Consider the following 16,946-nt stretch of genomic DNA (forward strand, 5'->3'; position numbering starts at 1 on the left):
ACGGACCACCGGCGGTGCAACCGTAAGTCAGTCAGCTGATGCATTAGCGAGGGTGGACATTTTCACAGATGTTGAATGCTGCAACCTTACAATAGGTGTGTTGACATAAACACATTCCTGCCGAGGGAGCTGGTAGGAACGTTGGGTTGCTCGGTCAATGGCCAGGGTCAACGGCGGCGTGGTGTATTCCACAAATATGCCCGACTGTGAGGGCGGGCACAAGCCGGCGTGAGTAGGTTAAACGTTGAGTTTTATAAGGGCACCACGGGGTGACCAGCCCCTCCCCACCCAGCCCCACCCCTCCCACCCCCCACCTAGCTCCACCCTCCCCACCCAGCCCCTCCCCATTCTCCCCACCCAGCCCCTCCCCACCCTCCCCTCCCCACCCAGCCTCTCACTGCACGACGGACGGACGGACACAATAATCCCCTGTGGGTTGGTGTAACCAGAGGTTACTACCAGTATATTTAGAGCTGTGTTGCACCATTTACCTTGGTCTGCAGCAAATTCTGGAATAACTATTGAACTTCACCCAGGTAAATAATGGACTCCATACTTTGACGTAAAGCTTTCGTGACTGCAGGAATTCATATTCTTGGGTCTTTCGGTAAAGTCACGTAGATAGGTTGAAAGAAAATAACAAAAAATAACAAACAAACAAAAACTACGACGTTTCGATCGCAACACAAGCAATCGTCATCAGGAGAAAAATTAGTGGGAAAGCTGCTGAGGCAGGATGTTTTAAAGGTTTGAAATGGGTGTAGCCCATGGGTCAAACTAGCCACACGAGTAGGCCAACATTTTCGGGTGAGTAGTTTACATAATTTAAGATATGCAATATAGTAATTAAATATACTGAAATTAACCATTAATGTCGATACATTCATCACCAGAGGAATCGATTACAGTCCTGGATGGAGCACCTGAAACGCATGAATCACAGCATTATACCACTCTACATATCGGTGGCGAGATGTTAACAACCTCGCCTGATATACAAGAGGTCGTGGGTTCGATCACATGTTTCTTTCCCCGTGGTCGTGTGTATTTTTCTCCAGGGTCCTCCGGTTTTCCCTCCACGTTTAGAAACGTGCGTTTAGAGCATTTGGCTGCTTTACATTTACACACGATAAGCCACTTCGTTGAGCTATCATTTGTGGCAGCCAGGTCGCTTCTGAAAAACAGCCACACAGCTCAGTGGGGCCTTACCTGGGAAAAATAAAAGAATAGATTTTAGTTTACCACCAAGTCCTTGCAGCAAAGAAACAACTGTACTGTATTTATCTTCTTGGTTCTTTCGGTAAAATCACGTAGAAGGGAAATAATAATAGAACCAAGAAGATGAATCCCTGCAGTCACGAAAGCTTTAGATCTAAATTTGTACTGTATTTATGCTTATATATGGGCCATGATTGACGAGAAAGGCTCCATTCCATGCCACCACTTTAAATATAGGTGCATCGTATTTGCAGTGTTTCATATACGTTGCTGTGCTGCATTTGAAGGCATCAACAAAGTAACGTGTGGAAGAGTCGCATATCCAGCTCACCTTTATGCGTGCCGCAGCTCAGCGGAGAAGAGTCACCGTAACTCTCTCCGACCTCAATGAGCCCCCCGAAGTGCCATCACATCGCACGACTGCATCGCGCCTCCGATTAGCACGGTTGGCTACGTACGGTGCGAAAGACGCTCAGCATGCACACATCGCATTGAGTGCACGTGAGTGCGTCAAGAACCCGGTAGCATCCACGCTTCTCTCGTTCTGTTCACAGGTGAGGAATGCGCGCGCCCTGATCAGATTCCCAACGGGAAGTGGGAGGGGAACGTCACCATTGGCAGCAGCATCACCTACTCGTGCGACGAGCAGTGAGTGGAACTGCTTTGAATTCGCAGTGCGCGAAGCATTGCTTTGCAAAATATTCAGCCAGTCGTGCAGCGAAACTCCCTTTATCCGGATTCGTAGGGGTTTCTACATGGGCGGTTTTTCGTGACCTTGTTCGTTTATTCAAATTTGACGCAGTCTATCTGAGCTATAACCCGCGGATGAGTATGGATGAATAGAATTGCATTTACACCATTGGAACCTCATTTGCCAGTAAAAAATATGATAATTCTTTTTTTACCCTTCTATCTGGCAACAAAACTGACACCTTTTTTACAAGGAGTCATGTTTGCATAGACCACAATACCTGTAGTCATAATGCAAACAAAAAACATAACTCTGATAATGTATGTACTGTCCTTGAAGTTGATTGGTCCACACCCGAGACAGCTTTCCTTAGAGCCTAGTCTCACATGGGTTGGACCAGATGACGCCAAAAGGCGCACAACCAATTATAATTTTTTTTACTGGCAAATGAGGTTCCAGTGGTGTAAATGCTTACCCCGAGCTCTCATACTCTAATGAGTTGTGTGCCTTTTGGCGTCATCTGGTCCAACCCATGTGAGACTAGGCTCTAAGGAAAGCTGTCTCGGGTGTGGACCAATCAACTTCAAGGACAGTACATACATTATCAGAGTTATGTTTTTTGTTTGCATTATGACTACAGGTATTGTGGTCTATGCAAACATGACTCCTTGTAAAAAAGGTGTCAGTTTTGTTGCCAGATAGAAGGATAAAAAACCAATTATCAGAATTGCACTTGCTTTACAATTTTTGGGAGACCAACCCCAGTTAAATATTGAAACAACGTGAAGAACGCGCTGGCACTTCCGTGACACCGCCCCGTTCGCAGGAAGATGTCGGTGCCGCTTGCGGATCCCTCGCTCTTATCCACACAGGGGGAAATTTTTGTCAACGATCCCAAATCACTCGTGCCCTCACCCGTGCGATGGCCCGGGCAATACCGAGAGCGTAGCACTCCGGGAGGGACTTGTCTTCGTAGAGGCGTGGATCGTACAAAACGTTTGCTGCCGCTCGTGGTCGTTTCCTCGAGTCCAGGGGGTCGTCAACCTGCAGCTCCGTGACCCGCCATCTTGTATTCACCCCATAGTGCGTTGCGGATCTTGAATTATTGAGTTCGTTTTGTTACCGAATTCGCAACAAAAATTTGTCTCTTCTCGTTGTTTTGGTTGCTGAGCCTTGGGCCAATCAAAGCAAAAGCTCAGCCGAAGGTTTGTTGTCCTTACTCTTAGTTCTTTCGGTAAAGTCACGTAGGTAAAAAATGAAATTAAAATTAATAGAAAATAAAATCAAAATCACGACGTTTCGGAGGCAACACAAGTCTCCGTCATCAGGTGGGACCGTCACCGCCAGATTTGTTGTCCTCCGCGCACATCTAATGAGCACGGTCGGCTACGTACGGTGTGAAAGAAGTTCAACATACATCATACATACACACATATGTACATCTGAGTTGAGGTCATTTATGGACACTCTAAAATGCGCCGTGGTTGTTGAAAGCGGTGCGAACATGTCAGGCCATGCTAGACGAGCTGTCACCCTAAGTTAATTCACAATCGCGATATTTACCAGCTGACTCTCTGTGCTTGCAAACTGAATATGTCGTAAGACTTTTAGCATTACATTCTGATGTAAAGCTTTCGTGACTGCAGGGATTCATCGTCTTGGTTCTTTCGGTAAAGTCACGTAGAATGGAAATAATAAAATAATAAAAATAAAACATAAAACCGAAACGTCGTGAGAATTATTTTATTATGTTTTATTTTTATTATTTTATTATTTTCATTCTACGCGACTTTGCCGAAAGAACCAAGAAGACTTTAAGCATTATCCATTCGCATGGAAAAAATTGCTAAGGCAAGCTATGCTTCATGTCTGACGATATATTTATCTTGTAAAAACAAGACCGGTCGCTAGTGTATGCGGTATTGTGTTTGGTAAATTAGCTTCCAACAATGTTGTTGTTTTAGTTTCAGACTGGAGGGCGAGAGCACGCTCACCTGCCTAGAGACTAAGGAGTGGTCGTTCCTGCCTCCTGCGTGCGACCGTGAGTTACTCACTCTCTCTCTATCCCGTCTCCTTTACAGGGTCTTTCTCACTTCACATGCACCACTTTCCTATTTGTGCAAATAACCATGAACTCGATTTAAAGCTTTCGTGACTGCAGGGATTCATCTTCTTGGTTCTTTCGGTCGTGAGAATGATTTTATTATGTTTTATTTTTATTATTATTATTTCCCTTCTACGTGAATTTACCGAAAGAACCAAGAAGATGAATCATGAACTCATTTACGAATACGGGCCAAACTGTTGTTCTGAACATTAACTGCAGTACATTTCCAACGGTTTGGTTTTGAATGATATTATCAGGAGGAGTGAAACGTGCAACCATGATTCTATTTCTTCGTCCCTTCAGCGTTCTGCGGAAAACCACCTCCACAGCGTCACGCACAGCTTGCCATAGCTTACGACCGCAGGGAACTCTACCGCGTAGATCAGTACGCGTACTTCTACTGCGACGAGTACTACAGGTCTCCCTCACCTGGCTTTTACCTGACCTGCAAGCAAGAGGGTGGCCGAACGACTTGGGACACGGATCACCGGCGGTGCAATCGTAAGTGACGCAGCGGATGGATTGGCGAGGGACGTCCACTCTGGCATTGACATTTCAATGCTCCAGCGCTACATTGCGGGAGCTTAAATCAAGTTGACGTCTCGGTTCTTCCATTCATCGTGGGCTGCAACACGGTGCAAAGGGAGTTGCATCACGGGCTGCAACTTGCAACATTGTTCAGCATTACGCTTTTACTGCTGATCAATCAACAGGGTCGTGATTTGTTGACATCGCAAGGTCTTGATAGGATCACAGTGGCAACTGTCGGCAACGAGATGGTGCAGTTTTCTGAATGAATGTGTGAGATTTTTGAATAATTAAACAATACATAATATCAGCAATGTAGTTGTTTTATACCTTGCCATATTAAAGCAATGTATTGTTCAGTATTTGAAGATATCAACAAAGTAACGTGTGTAAGAGTTGCATATCCAGCTGACCTTCATGCGAGCCACAGCTCAGCGGAGAAGAGTCACCGTAATTCTCTCCGACCTCATTGAGCCCCCCGCAGTGACATCGCATGGCACGACTGCATCACACCTCTGATTAGCATGGTTGCTGTGCCGGATTCAGCTAGTGCGGGGCCTGTAGCATATGTTATAAAGGGGCCCTAAATAAATAAAAACACGTAAATATGAAAACACAACATTTTAACTTACATAGTAAAGCAATTGTATTTTTTCATTTGCTATACAGCCAGATATTACGACAAATCGCTAACCTGAAACACCCAGTCGTTCGTAAAAGTTGAAGGCGGTATAGTGCTATAGTAATAAAGCAAGTGCAGAATCACTGAACCGGAATTGATAGCTTGAAAGCGGTTTAGCGCGGGGCCCTTGAAAGTGCGGGGCCCGTAGCTACAACACGTGCAGCTACTACACATGTTGTAGCTACTACACGTGTTGTAGCTACTACACGTGCGGCTACTACATGTGCCGCTAACTACACGTGTAGTAGCTACTACACGTGTAGTAGCTACTACACGTGTAGTAGCTACGACAAGTGTAGCTTCTACATATGTAGCTACTTTTGCTACTACGATAATCCGGCACTGCACGGTTGGCTACGTACGGTGTGAAAGAAGTTCAACATACATCCACGCACGCATCACGTTGAGTGCACGTGAGTGCGTCAAGAACCCGATAGCATCCACGCTTCTCTCGTTCTGTTCACAGGTGAGGAATGCGAGCGCCCTGATCAGATTCCCAACGGCAAGTGGGAGGGGAACGTCACCACTGGCAGCAGCATCACCTACTCGTGCGACGAGCAGTGAGTGGAACGCTCGGTGCACACACGCTCGGCTCCGTCGTTCGTTCCGCACGCCTCTGAACGATGACTGTGTTCGCTCGTCGTGTTTAGTTTCAGGCTGCAGGGCAACAGAACTCTGGTTTGCCTCTACAATCATCAGTGGTCATCATCGCCCCCCGCATGTAAACGTGAGTAGCTCTCTTTCACTTCGGTTCACTTCCAATAACCCCGTTCCTGTAAGCCCCAAGTACCACGAACTCGCGTTCGACGACCAGGCTAACTGTCCTTCAATACGTTCACAATTGGGGGCCAGCCATTCAGTACGTAGGCATGGAGTGGGGAGGGGGGGTGAAGCCTCGACAATAATTTGTAGACATTGGCCTTCAAATGAGTTAGAAAGTCCGGGCGGTGGACTAACTGTTTGCTTAAACACGTGAATATTATTAATCCTTGGTCGTTTCTGCGTGGATTAAATATCGGCCGTTCTATAGGATTCGGGGGGGGGGGGGGGCGTCAGGCGAACATACGCAGGTGGGGGGGTGGGGTGTAATAAGTCCGCGTGCGTACAGGAAGGGGGGGATGGGTCAAGTTTTGACAGATCTTTGCGTGCCTACTCAATGGATGGCCCCTGTTTGTTTCTAGATTTGAAGCTTTCGTGACTGCAAGGATTCATATTCTAGTTTTTTTCGGTAAAGTCACGTAGGTAAAAAATTTAAATTAATAAAAGTAAAATAAAAATCAAATAAAAATCACGACGTTTCGGAGGCAACACAAGCTTCCGTCTTCAGGTGGAACCGTCACAGCCACCTGCAGACAGAAGCTTGTGTTGCCTCCGAAACGTCGTGATTTTTATTTTATTTTTTTTACTTTAATTAATTTTCATTTTTTTCCTACGTTACTTGATCGAAAAAACCTAAGAATATGGCTCCTGTTTGGTTTCGTATCGGAGGCATGGAAAGTGATCCCACGATTGCGTGTCTCCGTCTCTTCAGCGTTCTGCGGCAAACCACCTTCACAGCCCCACGCGAAGTTTTCTCCAGTGAACGACGACAAACAGCAGTACTTCGAAAACCAGACGGTCCACTTTGACTGCGACGAGGACTACAAGTCTCCGTCAGATGGGTTTGACTTGTACTGCAGAAGAAAGGGTGACATGATGGCTTGGGATGCGGACCACAAGCGGTGCAACCGTAAGTGACGCAGCGGATGGATTGGCGAGGGACGTCCACTCTGGCATTGACATTTAAATGATACAGCGCTACATTGCGGGAGCTTACATAAAGTTTACGTCTTTCCATTCATCGTGGGCTGCAACACGGTGCAGAGAGAGTTGCGTCACGGGCTGCAACTTGCAACATTGCTCAGCATCACGTTTCTACTGCTGCCCACTCAACAGGGTTGTGATTGGTTGACATCGCAAGGTCTTGATTGGATCACAGTGTCAACTGTCGGCAACGAGATGGTTGCGGTTTCTGAGTGAATGTGTGACGTTTTTTGAATAATTAGACGATACATAATATCAGCAATGTAGTTATTTTATACGTTGCCATATTAAAGTAATGTCTATTGATCAGTATTGAAGATGTCAACAAAGTAACGTGTGCAAGAGTTGCATATCCAGCTGACCTTCATGCGAGCCACAGCTCAGCGGAGAAGAGTCACCGTAATTCTCTCCGACCTCATTGAGCCCCCCAGTGACATCGCATCGCACGACTGCATCGCAGTGACATCGCATCGCACGACTGCATCGCGCCTCCGATTAGCACGGTTGGCTACGCACCATGCTAAAGAAGTTCAACATACGCAAAGACTCACATCACGTTGAGTGCACGTGAGTGCGTCAAGAACCCGGTGGCACTCCCGCTTCTCCGTTCTGTTCACCAGGTGAGGAAGGCGAGCGCCCTGATAAGATTCCCAACGGGAAGTGGGAGGGGAACGTCACCACAGGCAGCAGCATCACCTACTCGTGCGACGAGCAGTGAGTGGAATGCTCGGTGCACACACGCTCGGCTCGTTGTTCGTTCCGCACAGCCTCTGAACGATGACTGTGTTACGCCCGTCGTGTTAGTTTCACGCTGCAGGGCAACAGAACTCTGGTCTGCCTCTACAATCGACGGTGGTTTATCATCGCCCCCCGCATGTAAACGTGAGTAGCGCCCCTTCTGTCTCCTTCACTTCGGTTCACTTCCAATAATGCCCGTTCCTGTAAGCCCCAAGCACCACGAACCGCGTACGACGACAGGCTAAACTGTCCTTCAGACTGTCACAACGTTTGGTTTCGTACCGGGGCGTGGAAAGTGATCCCACGATTGCGTGTCTCCGTCTCTTCAGCGTTCGGCAGCAAACCACCACCTCCACAGCCTCACGCGAAGCTTTCTCCAGCTATGACAACAACAGCAGTACTTCGAAAACCAGACGGTTCCACTTGACTGCGACGAGGACTACAAGTCTCCGTCAGATGGGTTTGACTTGTACTGCAGAAGAAAGGGTGACCTGATGGCTTGGGACGTGGACCACAAGTGGTGCAACCGTAAGTGACCGCAGCGGATGATTGGCGAGGGATGTCCACTGGCACAAAGTTCATTGTCCTAAACGCTCGTAGGTGAAAGAAAGGGTACGTTTTCGGCAGGCCAACATGGGCCCTTAAATTCACGACGCACATTCTGGCTTCAGTTGTACGTATGTAGGACTCGTACTCGGATTGTCTTTCTCGTCCCGTTTATTGCTCCTTAAGGTCCACACCCTTCTCCTCATCACCGCTCCATGGCCACCCGTTCGCTCCGCCATGCCATCCGCCATCAACGACACTCTATGTCCCCTCCGTTCTCTCTACAGCTCTCCCAGGGTCCGTCGCTCCGCTGCTACCCTGTTCCGTATCTTCTCTGATGCACTGTACCATGCTACCCCTCACTCTGTCTCCTCTATCCGCTGCTACCGTACTTGACCTATCTCTCTCCTTCCCACTGCTACCGTATCGTATTCTCTTATTCCTGCTCTCCGCTATTCCGGGCCCATCCCTCCAGCTCCCCATCGCTCCAGCTTCACCAAGACTCAACCAAGACTTCCCCCAAAAGCTCTCGTCTCTCTGTTGCGCTGTGCTTTTATCCACCGCATCAATTATTCCCTATTAATTATCTCACCCTCGGCCCCAGGCCCCCGCCTCACGTGACTTTGTTATTGCCGCCAGAGCGGCGCCACTTGTTAATCACTCACCCTCTTAACCAATCAACTGGCCTGTGGCCCCGGTTGCCCTTAACACCTGTTTACGCCCCTTAACAGCGTCTCTTCTCACGCCATCAGCAACAACAACATCGTCCTCAAATACCCCCCACTGTACACTTGCTTGTCTACTTAGCAACAGACCCACAGAGCGCGTGGCGCGTGTATTCCAGGTCCTACACGTATGTGGAATGCGTTGTATGTTAAACTCCTTTTGTGCACCGTTCGTGATAATATAACGGAGGCGTCAGGGGAAGGACAAGAAACTAAACACAAAAGCAGTATAATTGTTTTTTTACAACAACCCTTTTCACTGGCAACAAAACTGACACCCTTTTTTACAAGGAATCATGTTTGCATAGACCACAATACCTGCAGTCATAATGCAAACAAAAAAACATAACTCTGATGTATGCACTGTCCTTAGAAGTTGATTGGTCCACACCCGAGACAGCTTTCCTTAGAGCCTAGTCTCACATGGTGTTGGACCATGTGATGCAAACATGACTCCTTGTAAAACAAAAAGATGTCAGTTTTGTTGCCAGATAAAAAGGGTAAAAAAACCAATTATTATATTTTTTACTGACAAATGAGGTTCCAATGGGACAAAAAGCAGTTTTAAAGAAATACATTTTTCAATCTAGATGACTTAAAGTGCATAGCTCCAGTGGCTTCCGAATATCGGACAGCTTCTTTGTCATCTAATGTGAATGTTTTTGTTCTTACTTTTTATTGACACAGATGTGTAATTTAACAAAATCTTCAATATCAATTATTTCACTTTTGATTTAATTTTCTGGTAACGCCACATATAGTGACCTGGCAAAATCTATGTCGTGAAACCCTCCACCAACCGGCGCATAGCCAAAGTAATTAGTCATGCGCGGCAAGTGTTTAAAGGGCCAATTATTATTGTCATTATTGTAAGTTGACGAACAATTCTCATAGCCAGATGTAGCAACGAGATATGATGGTTCACTCAAAACTATGCAAAGGTTGTATTTAGAACAAGATCTAGGAAGTCAGAATGTCACCTGACCTGGCTTCTTAAATCGGTGTCATGACCTCACAGAACAACCAATCTGACGTAAAGGGGCCGTCCATAAATGACGTCACGCACCTAGGGGGGGCGGGTCAGACATTTGTGACGATGTGTGACGAGGGGGGGGGGGTTGAGAAATGTGACGTCACATCAAAATGCGCAACTTTACATAAATATAGACAACACGTTCTACTTAATTAAATAGACTTTTTAATAAATGTTTTCTCCTACAACATCAGAGTGCAGGCGCCACATTAAATACGCACTACAATGACAATAGTTTAAAGCCATTTGAAGCATGTTTTATATTTGGGGGGGGGGGGGCAGAGCTTTGCGACGTCATATTTGAGGGGAGGGGGGTCTGATTTTTTGTGACGCCGTGTGTCGAGGGGGGAGGGTCAAAAATCGTCTTAAATGGCGTGACGTCATTTATGACGGCCCCAAAGGTCATGGATCAGCACGGTTTGACTATGTACGGTGCGAAGAATATACAAAATAAGATAGGTTTTTACTATTTCTGGCAATAGAACAAGTATTGAAATAAATATTGTAATGTTCTAACACCAAATAGAAACCTTTGTGCAACGAATCATGTCTGAATTAACCGCACACAGTGCTTGTGGTGACCGTGCAAACAAACATTCTCTGATAATTGTCGCGTTCTCTGTCCTGACTGCCACTGGTGGCACCAGGCCAGTGCAGGCCAATCAGTGCGAGAGAATTTCTACATACGGACACACATGCAGTATTCCACTCTTTAGAGGGTCTATTGTTCTAGAATGTTTCAATTATGAGCAGACTCAACTATGTTTTGTACAGAATCTCATCTCTATAACCTTTTTATGGCGTATTTAGACTTTACATACCTCACAACTAGCTAGCTGTATATATTATATGCGAATACATTTTGATGAATGTCTCATCTGGATTAATTCCGTATGCAAAAAGCCAGCTGACCTTTCTACGCAAAAATAAAAAAACTTTCTGACCACGTGCCTCTACTGGACATCTGTGAAAAAGTGCTTCATAGCTCCTCGAATTTTTCCCACAGTCTAAATAAAGATTCTGATGCCGTGTCTAGGGTGGCAATTGAACGTACGTACGTTGAACTTCTTTCACACCGTACGTAGCCAACTGTGCTCATCGGAGGGGCGGGAAATTGATCCCGAGTTGAACGTTGAAATGCGCGCGATTAAAAACCCACACTTTTTGCAATTTGTGTTTCTTGCAACAATTTTTTCTCCCCGTCAGCATCCGTGTGCGGCCCGCCTCCTGACCAACCTCACGCCAAGGTGAAGATTCCCGCCGGGCACGTCCACGGCCGCCGATACGACGTCCACGAGTACGTCTACGTCGCTTGCGACGATCGCTTCAAGAGCCTCGCCGGCGGATACTACATGTCGTGCGAGAAAGACGGCAGTGGCGCAGCCGCGTGGTCCGTGACAGTTACCTCGGGTGCACACGTGAGTACGCTCCCGTGCGGCACCTCGCGCACGCGCGGACACGTGTCACGCGATGCCGGTGGCGCGTGTGGCGCAACTGTGCGCAGCGGTGGCGGAATGGTGGCGGTGGTGGTGGCGAAGGTGGTGGTGGTGGTGGTGGTGGCAGCAGTGGCGGCGGTGGCGGCGGTGGTGGTGGCAGTGGCGGCGGTGGCGGTGGGGCGGTGGTGGCGGTGGTAGTCGTTGGCGGTGGGTGGCGGTGGCGGGCGGTGGCGGTGGTGGTGGGTGTGCAGTTGGTGGGGTGTGGGTGGCGGGTGGGGGCGGCGGTGGTGGTGGTGGTGGTGGTGGGCGGTGGTAGGCGGTAGCGGTGGCGTGTGTGGTGGTGGCGGCGCAGTGGTGGCGGTGGTAGCCGGTGGCGGTGGTGGGCGGTGGTTGCGGTGCGGTGGGGGGGGGGGGGGGGTTGGCAGTGGTGGTAGGGTCGGCGGTGGGCCGGTGTTGGCGGTGGTGGCAGGTGGTAGGGTGGGCGGTGGCGGTGGTGGCGTGGTGGCGGGTGGCGGTGGTGAGCGGGTGAGCGGGCGGGCGGCGGTGGCGGCAGGTAGTGGTGGTGGCGGTGGTGGTGGCAGTGGGTGGCGGCGGGTGGCGGCGGCGGTGGGTGGCGGCGGTGGCTGTTTGACTGTCGCGTGGAGGAAACGACGGTGCCGGAATTTCGGTCGACGGGAATTTTGCGAAATCACCGAGTCCACCGGTTGTTCAGATTCCTTCCAATGCCGATGGCACATCGCACCAACGGCGTGCCACCGGGTGACATCGCCGAGCACGCCACCCCCACCCGTCCTCTGCAGTATATTTTAATAAGTGGACGAGACGCTCCCATTCCCTGTATCTTTACCTCGACACAGGGTAAAAGTACTTTTGGTTATCAGAGGTCACCAGCCACACGTCCATGTGTGTGTGCGTAACTTCTGCAGCATTGCTTCAACACAATCAAATGCCGGGACCGCTTTCAACTTTCAATGTCTCATCAGGTCTGGTTCCTTAATTCTGCTACTTATATTGGCCACAACAACGATGACGCCAGTGGGAGGTGGCACCCCCCCCCCCAATGATCCGATCAAAATTCATAATTTCCATCGGATCATTGGGGTTTATTAGTAATAAATCGGCATTTGCGACCCCCACTGCCCCCTGTGTAGCATAATTATGACGTGCCAGGGACTCGATGAGATGATAGGACAATAGTCTGAGTGCATAATTGCAATAAGTAACGTCAAAGCGGTTATAAGTGACTCACGGAATGTGCGCAGTTGCGTCTACAGTCCACGACTTCCCTGGAGGCATCAACACCTTCAGCGAGCGCGATGCCGATCACACAACGCGGTTCGAATTCGACCCTCGATCGATGCTGCGCCATCGCCGTCACACGCATCGAATATAAAGCAAGGGACAAGTCCTTACTCACTAACAACTCCTCTATCATTTTTCATTGCTGGAGGGGTTGCACCCCCCTCCTACCTGAAGATCCTGGCTCCGCCATTGGATGGCTCACGATTGTTTTTGCGGCGTATTTCAGGGCAGTCAGCAAAAAGTGAAAGATCCTCGCTAGCTCACGGCGACAGTAAAAAATAAAGCCAGTTATTATTTTCGTGACCACTTTCTGCCCCGCCCCCTCTCCCCCCACTGCCGAGGCCTACTATATAACCTCGTGCCACGGCAGATCTCTCGCCTACTTCAGCAGTTGTTTCTTGCTGTGGTTGTCCCACCTGATGACGATTGCCTGCGTTGCAATTGAAACGTCGTGATCTATTATTTTTCTACCCACGTGACTTTACCGAAAGAAGAGTATGGATTCCTGCAGTCGCGAAAGCTTCAAATCGAGATTGAGCACCGTTTTCTTTTTTCTATGCATCTTGACCCACCAGCCGAACTGTGCTATGCGCCCGGGGAAGTTGAGCACGGATTCTGGAGCGGAAACATCGCTCTCGGGGGCTCCATCGAGTTCTCGTGTCAAAAACAGTGAGTGAGTGATGCGCCCGTGCCCCTTGTTGTACCTCATCGACTTGCGCAGAGATGTGTTTGACTGCTTATGCATTTTCTAACTTGTATTCTCCACGACGACACTGTGTTGGCGAGCAAACGAATTGTAAATGTTGTAGTGGGGTTACTCTTCAACACACCCGTGTGCTGTACTAGTAACGAATTTGGCACGTTCTGTTTACGTGGCAAACCTTACTAATTGGCTGTGTCGGGTGGTGGCGGGTTTAACGACAACATTTATATTTCGAGTTAAAGCTTTCGTGACTGCAGGGATTCATCTTCTTCATTTATATTCGCGCGATCTCACACAAAACGCCTATATAATGGATCCTATTGGTTGCGAAAGCCGACGTGTTAAACGTTTCTTATCTCAACGTTTTTTCGAGAGTGCCTTAACCAAGGCGCTTTACAGAGACTTAGCAACGGTGCAATGCGCGTGAACGTAACGGAGGAGAAGAGGGCGAATGAAATAGATGGGAGGAAGCAATGGCGGCGAATCTGTGACGCGTGAAGTTGGTGAAAGCGAAATTGATGACAGCAGATGATGATGAATGGATTGAATGAATGAGTGTTAGCCGAGTCATGATAATATTAAGTGGGAACAGTGGCAGTGGTGGTGGTGGTTATGAGGGGGAGATTAAGGGGGGGGGGGGGGGGGTCGGTCGTGGGGGTGAGTTGTGAACACTAAGTGTGAGTTCTGAGTGGGGAGTGGACAGGAGCGAGCGAAGGTGACTGCTTCGTGTGGAGGGGAAGTTGGTTCCGCTGAAGGGGGGCGAGAGGAGAGGAAGAGCGAACGCGCGGACTGAGCCTTCGATTCGTTGTCCGTGCTTGTGCACCGCTGCCGACGTAGCAGCAGCAGCAGGAGCATCGTCCGACGAGTTGTTTCACTTCTTCTGCAGCTTCACCTTGCGCGGAGCCAGCAAGCTGACCTGTGACCCAGCCACGAAGAAATGGTCGTCGACAGCTCCGCGCTGCGAGCGTGAGAAACCGCCGTTAAATCCTCCACCTTTCAGAACGCGCGTGGGCTTCGAACCTCGCGGGACGCACGCACGCACGCACACACACACGCACGCACGGCACACACCCACGCACACACACGCACGCACACACACGCACTCACACAGGCACACACACGCACACACACATGCACGCACATGCACGCACGCACAGGCACGCACACACACACACATGCACGCACATGCACGCACGGACGCACGCGCACACACACCACACACGCACACACACACACGCACACACACGCACGCACACACACGTACGCACACGCACGCACGCACACGCACGCACACACACACGCACGCACCACACACACGCACACACATACACGCACACATGCACACGCACGCACTCATGCACTCACACACGCACGCACACACATACACGCACACACACACGCACGCACACATGCACACGCACGCACTCACGCACACACGCACACACACATGCACACGCACGCACACACACATGCACACACACACATGCACACACACGCACACACGCACGCACACACGCACACACACACACGCACACACGCACGCACCCACGGGGACGGTGCAGAGGAGCGAGGCGTGTGTGTGCGTGCGTGTGACGAGAGAAGCCGCGTCCACTTTAAGACGGAATAGAAGGGGAAGCTCTTGAGCCTGGGCCTAGCGGTGAAGTCGGCAGTGCGGGTGACTGGCGGAACAGGGTTCTAGACTGTAGGGACAGCAGAGGAGAAGGGGTTTTTATTGAGTGGAGTTTGACCGAGGGCTTCACCAGCAGACGCGGGTTGATGGAGTCGGGTTAGATGCCAGGCAAGGGCGTAAGCTGCAGCAAGACCGCTTCCATCTCAAACTGGGTGGTGTTTTGGCTACGCACAGCACTCGCAAGCAGACGTTAAATCAATGAACCCACGTCCGTCCTTCCGTCCGAAAGTCAAAATAAAACATTATTCTACAACCTATGGGCTTTGGGACCAATATTGTCCAGGAGGATTTTTTTGTATGCAAGCTGTATGCTGGTTTCACCACTCCACAATACAGGTGTCTTGGGTTAGATTGCGTAAATATGAATACGAGTACAGATTGTAAATGTTGTGGTACTCAGATTGTAAATGTTGTGGCTTTGCTTTCTAACACACTGTGTTGCTGTACTCGTGACGAATTGGCCACGTTCTGTTTACATGATAAACCTTACTAGTTGTCTGTGTCGGGTGGTGGCGGGTTTAACGACACGTTTATATTTACGCGATCTAACCCAAAAAAAACTCTATTATGGTGGATATTGGTCACTAAAGGTCTCCTACGAGGTGTTAAAGTGGTCCCATCGGCAGTGCCCGGCATATTAAACAAACAATGCTGAGTCGCACTGGCCTCTGGCACCCAGGTGTTACACGTCATCCGTGGAGACCTTTCTCAGCACAACAGCCAGATTCGAGATGAAAATAACTCCTGAGCAAAATATCAGCCAGAGGTTCAACTCAGCCATCATCATCATCATCACACTGGCGTCAACAAATGAGTAACCGTTTGTGGGAAGTATATGGAGATCTGACTTTGAGTTGGGAGGTGGATTCCACGGCCTCACCATAGGAATGTGGAATATTCACAGTTGGCCTAGAGCTGTAAAGTGATGAGCATAGCTAAACGCCGATGTTGAGTGGGAGATGCTTTGGCTTGTGACTCTGACCGGTAATATTGATCCAGGAGTAGAACGGTGCCTTCTCTCACAATGGATAAAGCGGCCGTGGCGTCTTTCATTCACAGAGACCTCCAACGCAACGCAGAGTAGCAACCACAGCGTGGGGGAGACACCTCGCCAAGGCAGCCCCACTCGAGGCCCAACTCAGAGGACGTCGTCGCCAACGCACGAGGGTAAGGTGCCATCCGCGCTACTCAGCAGAGCTGCGGATGAGACTCTTGTCGCTATCCGCACGCACACACACCACGGTCCGTTTCGTTTTAAGAGCCGCATTACAGCTACAGAGGACTCCGTGTGTGCGTTTCGAGTCTTTTCTTTTTTTATCCGAAAACATATTGAAACCTTGCCGAGTTAATCTTTTGTCTCCGCAGCCAACAGCACGGCGCAGGTTCAACTTCCCTGGGGTGAAACTGTGTCACCCAATCAACCACATGTCACCCAATCAACCCATGTCACCCAATCAACCCAGGCCAGCCAATCAACCCAATCAACCCAGGCCACCCAATCAACCCAGGCCAGCCAATCAATCCTTGCCACCCAATCAACCCAGGCCAGCCAATCAACCCAATCAACCAAGCCACCCAATCAACCCATGCCACCCAATTAACCCATGTCACCCAATCAACCCAGGCCAGCCAATTCAACCCAGGCCACCCAATCAACCCAGGCCAGCCAATCAACCCTGCCACCACCATCAACCTTGCCGTCCATAAACCCTTGCCGCCCAATCAACCTTGCCACCCAAATAAA

The 16,946-nt window shown here is 49.4% G+C and overlaps 1 protein-coding gene and 1 long non-coding RNA gene across 2 annotated transcripts in view; both read left to right on the plus strand.

The window, feature by feature from the left end:
* LOC133356689 (stabilin-2-like) overlaps window positions 1-7,747 on the plus strand; it is a 45,989-nt gene extending 38,242 nt beyond the window's left edge. Inside the window, exons 32-38 of the mRNA XM_061574330.1 lie at window positions 1,773-1,866; window positions 3,874-3,950; window positions 4,320-4,517; window positions 5,693-5,786; window positions 5,877-5,953; window positions 6,758-6,955; window positions 7,650-7,747. Of these exons, the coding sequence (XP_061430314.1) occupies window positions 1,773-1,866; window positions 3,874-3,950; window positions 4,320-4,517; window positions 5,693-5,786; window positions 5,877-5,953; window positions 6,758-6,955; window positions 7,650-7,747 (836 nt within the window). The remainder of the gene's footprint in view (window positions 1-1,772; window positions 1,867-3,873; window positions 3,951-4,319; window positions 4,518-5,692; window positions 5,787-5,876; window positions 5,954-6,757; window positions 6,956-7,649) is intronic.
* Window positions 7,748-11,469: 3,722 nt separating this feature from the next.
* On the plus strand, window positions 11,470-16,681 carry LOC133356845 (uncharacterized). Its single transcript, XR_009756902.1, has 5 exons — window positions 11,470-11,489; window positions 13,385-13,478; window positions 14,399-14,478; window positions 16,262-16,369; window positions 16,568-16,681. It is a non-coding gene; the product is annotated as an uncharacterized LOC133356845 (long non-coding RNA).
* The last annotated feature ends 265 nt before the right edge of the window (window positions 16,682-16,946 follow it).

Source organism: Lethenteron reissneri, chromosome 55, assembly GCF_015708825.2.
Source record: "Lethenteron reissneri isolate LAM-NWPU_2019-01 chromosome 55, ASM1570882v1, whole genome shotgun sequence".
In the NCBI taxonomy this organism is placed as follows: domain Eukaryota; kingdom Metazoa; phylum Chordata; class Hyperoartia; order Petromyzontiformes; family Petromyzontidae; genus Lethenteron; species Lethenteron reissneri.